This window comes from Scyliorhinus canicula, chromosome 6 (assembly GCF_902713615.1).
Source record: "Scyliorhinus canicula chromosome 6, sScyCan1.1, whole genome shotgun sequence".
NCBI classification, from domain to species: Eukaryota; Metazoa; Chordata; class Chondrichthyes; order Carcharhiniformes; family Scyliorhinidae; genus Scyliorhinus; species Scyliorhinus canicula.
In genome coordinates this window covers 224006470-224015431 of record NC_052151.1, presented here as the reverse complement: position 1 = coordinate 224015431, position 8962 = coordinate 224006470, and the positions used below count along the sequence as shown (strand labels likewise).

Here is an 8962-nt window from a genome sequence, read left to right as displayed (position 1 = left end):
TCGAGGGTTACGGGGGAAAAGTGGCGTCGAGGACGATCGGTCACCATCTCACTTGAGCGGCGGAGCAGACTCGATGGGCCGAGTGGCCCAACCTCTGCTCCTATCTTCTCAAGTCCTTGCCAGCAGGGCTGAGAGGGCCGAGGTGAGGGATGGGCCGAAGGGGATTTCAAAAGGTGGGTAGGCGAGTGCTCAAGGGGATACAGATTGGTGGGGAAGCTGGGATAGAGCTGTGTGGACTGGGGGGGGGGGGGGGGGGTGGCAGGGCGTCCCCAGCCTCTCCCTCTCGTCCCCAGGGTGTTTGGAGAGTAACATTTTAACAAGGGTTGGCTGGGAACGATGGGGCCGATCATCAAGATCTGCTGCCCAGGATCCAGACAGAAATGGAACGCCCCAGATCCATCTGGTGATATTTGGGCAGGTGACCACAAGTTGGGTCAAAGAGGGCGGTTTGTAGGAACAGAGAATGCAGCTTACGGAGGCAGTGGAACTCCCAGAGATCAGGGAGCCCAGGTAGCTGAAGGCAAAGCCGCCAATGGTGGAGCGGAGGCCGGAATTGGATCAGGAAGTGAGCTGGCAAGGTGGATACAGAACTGGCTCGGTCACAGAAGGCAGAGAGTAGCAATGGAAGGGTGCTTTTCTGATTGGACGGCTGTGACTAGTGGTGTTTCGCAGGGATCAGGGCTGGGACCTTTGCTGTTCGTAGTATATATAAATGATTTGGAGGAAAATGTAACTGGTCTGATTAGTAAGTTTGCAGATGGCACAAAGGTAGGTGGAATTGCGGATAGCGATGAGGACTGTCAGAGGATACAGCAGGATTTAGATCGTTTGGAGACTTGGGCGGAGAGATGGCAGATGGAGTTTAATCCGGACAAATGTGAGGTATTGCATTTTGGAAGGTCTAATGCAGGTAGGGAATATAGAGTGAATGGTAGAACCCTCAAGAGTATTGACAGTCAGAGAGATCTAGGTGTATAGATCCACAGGTCACTGAAAGGGGCAACACAGGTGGAGAAGGTAGTCAAGAAGGCATACGGCATGCTTGCCTTCATTGACCGGGGCATTGAATATAAGAATTGGCAAGTCATATTGCAGCTGTATAGAACCTTAGTTAGGCCACACTTGGGAGTATAGTGTTCAATTCTGGTCGCCACACTACCAGAAGGATGTGGAGGCTTTAGAGAGGGTGCAGAAGAGATTTACCAGGATGTTGCCTGGTATGGAGGGATTAGCTATGAGGAGCGGTTGAATAAACTCGGTTTGTTCTCACTGGAACGACGGAGGTTGAGGGGCGGCCTGATAGAGGTTTACAAAATTATGAGGGGCATAGACAGAGTGGATAGTCAGAGGCTTTTCCGCAGGGTAGAGGAGTCAATTACAAGGGGGCATAGGTTTAACGTGCGATGGGCAAGGTTTAGAGGAGATGGACGAGGCAAGTTTTTTTACACAGAGGGTAGTGGGTGCCTGGAACTCGCTGCCGGAGGAGGTGGTGGAAGCCGGGACGATAGTGACATTTAAGGGGCACCTTGACAAATACATGAATAGGATGGGAATAGAGGGATACGGACTCCGGAAGTGTAGATTTTAGTTTAGACGGACAGCATGGTCGGCACGGGCTTGGAGGGCCGAAGGGCCTGTTCCTGTGCTGTACTTTTCTTTGTTCATTGTTTGGAGAAACTCCGAGATCTCGGAGGGTCGTAGGGGGTTTCAGAGATAGGGAGGGTTGTAGGGACTGGAGGAGGTTACTGAGATAGGGAGGGTTGTAGGGACTGGAGTAGGCTACAGAGATAGGGAGGGTTGTAGGAGCTGGAGGAGGTTAGAGAGATAGGGAGGGTTGTAGGGGCTGGAGTAGGCTACAGAGATAGAGAGGGTTGTAGGAGCTGGAGGAGGTTACAGAGATAGGGAGGGTTGTAGGGGCTGGAGGAGGTTACAGAGATAGGGAGGGTTGTAGGGGACGGAGGAGGTTACAGAGATAGGGAGGGGGTGTAGGGGCTGGAGGAGGTTACAGAGATAGGGAGGGTTGTAGTGGCTGGAGGAGGTTACAGAGATAGGGAGGGCTGGAGGAGGTTACAGAGATAGGGTGGGTTGTAGGGGCTGGAGGTGTTTCCAGAGATAAGGAGGGATGTAGGGGGCTGGAGGAGGTTACAGAGATAGGGAGGGTTGTAGGGGCTGGAGGAGGTTACAGAGATAGGGAGGGGGTGTAGGGGCTGGAGGTGGTTACAGAGATAGGGAGGGTTGTAGGGGCTGGAGGAGATTACAGAGATAGGGAGGGGGTGTAGGGGCTGGAGGAGGTTACAGAGATAGGGAGGGTTGTAGGGGCTGGAGGAGGCTACAGAGATAGGGAGGGGTTAGGGGCTGGAGGTGGTTACAGAGATAGGGAGGGTTGTAGGGGCTGGAGGAGATTACAGAGATAGGGAGGGGGTGTAGGGGCTGGAGGAGGTTACAGAGATAGGGAGGGTTGTAGGGGCTGGAGGAGGCTACAGAGATAGGGAGGGGTTATAGGGGCTGGAGGAGGTTACAGAGATAGGGAGGGTTGAAGGGGCTGGAGGAGGTGACAGAGATAGGGAGGGTTGTAGGGGCTGGAGGAGGTTATAGAGATGAGGAGGGTTGTAGGGGCTGGAGGATGTTACAGAGATAGGGAGGGATGTAGGGGCTGGAGGAGATTACAGAGATAAGGAGGGATGTAGGGGCTGGAGGAGATTACAGAGATAAGGAGGGATGTAGGGGCTGGAGGAGGTACAGAGATAAGGAGTGTTGTAGGGGCTGGAAGATGTTACAGAGATAGGGAGGGTTGTAGGAGCTGGAGGAGGTTACAGAGATAAGGAGGGATGTAGGGGCTGGAGGAGGTTACGGAGATAGGGAGGGTTGTAGGAGCTGGAGGAGGTTACAGAGATAAGGAGTGTTGTAGGGGCTGGAGGAGGTTACAGAGATAGGGAGGGATGTAGGGGCTGGAGGAGGTACAGAGATAAGGAGGGTTGTAGGGGCTGGAGGAGATTACAGAGATAGGGAGGGTTGTAGGGGCTGGAGGAGGTTACAGAGATAAGGAGGGATGTAGGGGGCTGAAGGCTGGAGGAGGTTACAGAGATAGGGAGGGTTGTAGGGGCTGGAGGAGGTTACAGAGATAAGGAGGGATGTAGGGGGCTGGAGGTTACCAAGCACATGAGCAGAGAGAACCATGGACTACTTTGAAAACAAGGACCTGCTTAACCGAAGGCCAATATCAATGAGGCAGCAGAGAGAGGGCGATGGGAAAACTGGGATTTGATGCAGCCACTTTCCGGATGGCGGGGAGCTTGGGGGAGGGGGGTCGGGGAAGAGAAAAGAAGGGGTCTGCCAGGGGATGTGTAGGAACAGTCGGGTCTGGAGGTAACAAAACCTCAGCCCTACGGCCATGTGCTCCCAATGGCAAGTCCCAGCATGCAAAGCATCAACACCTAGCCACCCCAGCACCTGAGCTTTTCAAGCAAGCTGTCGGGTCTGCCAGTCAGTCATCGGGGTGGGCGGAACATTCCAGACATTCCTAAAGCTGAACGGGAGCCGAGGATGCGAAGGAGTTGGGAGATCTCCGAGGGGCAGATTGTCTCTCTCTCTCCCTCTCTTCCTCCTCCCTTCCCCCCCCCTCCCCCACTGGCTCTTCGAACAGGAGCGACGGTACAGGGCCTGTGCTCAGGGACATGCCGAGGTGTCCGCATGCCTCGGCTTGCCCCTCACGTCGTGCAGGGGCAGGAACTGGAACGAAATGGGGAGTCGTCTTTCACAAAAAAAAAAACAACAGGGAAAAAAAAATAACTTCCCATTTCGCAATCTCGGCGACTCAAAGGCGCCAAGCCAAGGGCCCCAAGCCAAGGGCCCACCTCCTCAGGCTTGGCTGTGCCTGGGCAGCGTGGGAAAGAAGGCAGCTGTTGGCCCACGGCAGGCCCCCAACACGCCACGCCCCGTGGGAAACCAGGCCGGCGGCCTGATTTTACCACCCGGCTTCCGTCGAGGGAGACAGATTGGGGGCGGTACGGCCCAGTTTAAACCCGCCATCCCCCCCCCCCCCCCCCCCCCCCCCCGGCCACGCCTCACTCTTCCGAAACTCAAACAGAGAAACCCAGAGCTGATTAAAAAGCCTCCCTCTGCCGTCCAGAGCTGGCCCGGCCTACTTGTGACTCCAGACCCACAGAACAATGTGACTGATGACTGACTCTTAACTGCCCTCAGGAACCGAGCGCTCTAGCCGCCATTTTGGATCGCTGCAGTCCCCCCCAGGTCAGGTGCAGCCACTGTGCTGTTAGGGAGGGAGTTCTAGGATGTTGCCCCGGCGACAGTGAAGGAACGGCCGATATATTTCCCAGTCAGGGTGGTGAGTGACTTGGAGGGGAACCTCCAGGTGGTGGGGTTCCCAGGTATCTGCTGCTCTTGTCCTTCTGGACGATGGTGGCCGTGGGTTTGGAAGGTGCCGTCGGCTGACTTTGAACCACGTTTGCTCCGCGGGCTGGAATCCACAGATACCCCGCTGTGCACAAGGAGGCCGTTCTGCCCATCGAGGCCGCTCCGGCCCTCCGCAACAGCACCATCCCTTGGCCCATCCCCCCCCCCCCCCCCTCACCCCTCCGCCGCATCCCCACCCAACCTGCGTATCTTTGGACTGTGGGAGGAAACCGGGCGCGTCCCAACCAATCCCTTCACTCCTGCTGCACCTTCAGAATTCCCGAGCCGTCAGAGAACTTTGGGAGCCGAGTCGGTGAGAATGTTCCGGACTGGAGATTTGTTGGACGCGGAGGGGAATTGGGGGAGTGTGCGGTAAAGTGGAGGCGAGGCGCACGCTGATCAGCTTGCATTATATTTGACAGCCGAACAGGCTCGAGGGGCCGAATGGCTCCCTCCTGCTCCTAGTTCTCCTCTTGTGCAAAAAAACTGCACCTTAAACAATGGTAAATTCAAGCAATCTTTGACACGGAGGCATACACACACAGCGCGAGAGATTTAGGACGGGAATTCCAGAGCTTTGGGGCCAATGGTGGAAGTATTTTAAAAAATCAGGATGCACTGAAGAGGTCGGAAATGGAGGAGCACAGGGATTTTCGGGAGGGTTGGGAGAGGTCACGGAGATAGGGAAGGGTTGCAGGTAGGCCTCAAAGGCTGAATGGGGCCTCCTCCTGTTCCTGTGTAACAGGCTGGAGAAGGGGCTGAATGGGGCCTCCTGTTCCTGTGTAACAGGCTGGAGAAGGGGCTGAAGGGCCTCCTCCTGGTCCTGTGTAACAGGCTAGAGAAGGGGCTGAATGGGGCCTCCTGTTCCTGTGTAACAGGCTGGAGAAGGGGCTGAATGGGGCCTCCTGTTCCTGTATAACAGGCTGGAGAAGGGGCTGAATGGTGCCTCCTGTTCCTGTGTAACAGGCTGGAGAAGGGGCTGAATGGGGCCTCCCCCTGTTCCTGTGTAACAGGCTGGAGAAGGGGCTGAATGGGGCCTCCCCCTGTTCCTGTGTAACAGGCTGGAGAAGGGGCTGAATGGGGCCTCCTCCTGTTCAACAGGCTGGAGAAGGGGCTGAATGGGGCCTCCTGTTCCTGTGTAACAGGCTGGAGAAGGGTCTGAATGGGGCCTCCTGTTCCTGTGTAACAGGCTGGAGAAGGGGCTGAATGGGGCCTCCCCCTGTTCCTGTGTAACAGGCTGGAGAAGGGGCTGAATGGGGCCTCCTGTTCCTGTGTAACAGGCTGGAGAAGGGGCTGAATGGGGCCTCCTGTCCCTGTGTAACAGGCTGGAGAAGGGGCTGAATGGGGCCTCCTGTTCCTGTGTAACAGGCTGGAGAAGGGGCTGAATGGGGCCTCCACCTGTTCCTGTGTAACAGGCTGGAGAAGGGGCTGAATGGGGCCTCCTCCTGTTCCTGTGTAACAGGCTGGAGAAGGGGCTGAATGGGGCCTCCTGTTCCTGTGTAACAGGCTGGAGAAGGGGCTGAATGGGGCCTCCTCCTGTTCCTGTGTAACAGGCTGGAGAAGGGGCTGAATGGGGCCTCCTGTTCCTGTGTAACAGGCTGGAGAAGGGGCTGAATGGGACCTCCTGTTCCTGTGTAACAGGCTGGAGAAGGGGCTGAATGGGACCTCCTGTTCCTGTGTATCATGCTGGAGAAGGGGCTGAACGGGGCCTCCTGTTCCTGTGTAACAGGCTGGAGAAGGGGCTGAATGGGGCCTCCTCCTGTTCCTGTGTAACAGGCTGGAGAAGGGGTACTTCTCCTGTTCCCTATTTTCTCACCAACAACCGAACTCAAAGCAACACACAATGTTGACGGATTACCGAACAACGGCATTGAAACGACGAGCCGATATATAAACACAATTCCAATCCTCCTCCAAGCAGTTGAAGTTCAGAGGTTGAACACAGCAGGAGACTGGGGCAGACAGACAGACAGGGCTGGTAACAAGGTGCCCCGTGTGCGACGCATCACAAACGACAGGAGCCTTTCTCCCCCCACCCACCCACAAAGAATAACACCAGCCACCGAGGTTACCGGGTGAATTTGCCCACACACATCCCTTCTGTTGTCAAACATGCCAATACCCGTTCGAAAGCAGCTCCCACTCGGGCAATAATCCAGCTGGGATAGGTGGCACACAATAAACCAACAATTCCGGCTCGCCACACTCGTCAACCCAACACAAACATTTCCACCATCGGGTCAGGCGAGGTTTCTATCAAAATCCAAGGGAGTCGTTTCCCCTTCTGTACACACACACACACACTGTAACCCCCTCACACACACACACACTGTAACCCCCTCACACACACACACACACACTGTAACCCCCTCACACACACACACACTGTAACCCCCTCACACACACACTGTAACCCCCCTCACACACACTGTAACCCCCTCACACACACACTGTAACCCCCTCACACACACACACACTGTAACCCCCCTCACACACACACACACACACTGTAACCCCCTCACACACACACACTGTAACCCCCTCACACACACACACTGTAACCCCCCTCACACACACACACACACTGTAACCCCCCTCACACACACACACACTGTAACCCACACACACACACACTGTAACCCCCTCACACACACACACACTGTAACCCCCCTCACACACACACACTGTAACCCCCTCACACACACACTGTAACCCCCTCACACACACACACTGTAACCCCCTCACACACACACACTGTAACCCCCCTCACACACACACACTGTAACCCCCCTCACACACACACACACTGTAACCCCCCTCACACACACACCTGTAACCCCCTCACACACACACACACTGTAACCCCCTCACACACACACACACTGTAACCCCCTCACACACACACACTGTAACCCCCTCACACACACACCACTGTAACCCCCTCACACACACACACTGTAACCCCCTCACACCACACACTGTAACCCCCTCACACACACACACTGTTAACCCCCTCACACACACACACTGTAACCCCCTCACACCACACACTGTAACCCCCTCACACCACACACACTGTAACCCCCTCACACACACACACTGTAACCCCCTCACACACACACACTGTAACCCCCTCACACACACACACTGTAACCCCCTCACACCACACACTGTAACCCCCTCACACACACACACACTGTAACCCCCTCACACACACACACACTGTAACCCCCTCACACACACACACACTGTAACCCCCTCACACACACACTGTAACCCCCTCACACACACACACACTGTAACCCCCTCACACACACACACTGTAACCCCCCTCACACACACACTAACCCCCTCACACACACTGTAACCCCCTCACACACACACTGTAACCCCCTCACACACACACACTGTAACCCCTCACACACACCTGTAACCCCCTCACACACACACACTGTAACCCCCTCACACACACACTGTAACCCCCTCACACACACACTGTAACCCCCTCACACACACACTGTAACCCCCTCACACACCACTGTAACCCCCTCACACACCACTGTAACCCCCTCACACACACACTGTAACCCCCTCACACACACACTGTAACCCCCTCACACACACACTGTAACCCCCACACACACACTGTAACCCCCTCACACACACACTGTAACCCCCTCACACACACACTGTAACCCCCTCACACACACACTGTAACCCCCTCACACACACACTGTAACCCCCTCACACCACACTGTAACCCCCTCACACACACACTGTAACCCCCTCACACACACACTGTAACCCCCTCAACACACACACACTGTAACCCCCTCACACACACACTGTAACCCCCTCACACACACACACTGTAACCCCCTCACACACACACTGTAACCCCTCACACACACACACTGTAACCCCCTCACACACACACACTGTAACCCCCTCACACACACACACTGTAACCCCCCTCACACACACACTGTAACCCCCCTCACACACACACACTGTAACCCCCCTCACACACACACACTGTAACCCCCTCACACACACAACACACTGTAACCCCACTCACACACACACACTGTAACCCCCTCACACACACACTGTAACCCCCTCACACAACACACACTGTAACCCCCTCACACACACACAACCTCACACACAACATCCTCACACACACACTGTAACCCCCTCACACACACACACTGTAACCCCCTCACACACACACACTGTAACCCCCTCACACACACACACTGTAACCCCCTCACACACACCACTGTAACCCCCCTCACACACACACACTGTAACCCCCTCACACACACACACACTGTAACCCCCTCACACACACCCACACTGTAACCCCCTCACACACACACACTGTAACCCCCCTCACACACACACACACTGTAACCCCCTCACACACACACACTGTAACCCCCTCACACACACACACTGTAACCCCCTCACACACACACACTGTAACCCCCTCACACACACACACTGTAACCCCCTCACACACACACACTGTAACCCCCTCACACAC

The 8962-nt window shown here is 55.5% G+C and overlaps 1 protein-coding gene across 1 annotated transcript in view; it reads left to right on the top strand.

The window, feature by feature from the left end:
- The first annotated feature begins 336 nt into the window (after window positions 1-336).
- The window catches only part of LOC119968055 (sarcoplasmic/endoplasmic reticulum calcium ATPase 1-like), a 33992-nt gene continuing 25366 nt past the window's right edge, over window positions 337-8962 (top strand). Inside the window, exon 1 of the mRNA XM_038801154.1 lies at window positions 337-520. Within this exon, the coding sequence (XP_038657082.1) occupies window positions 337-520 (184 nt within the window). The remainder of the gene's footprint in view (window positions 521-8962) is intronic.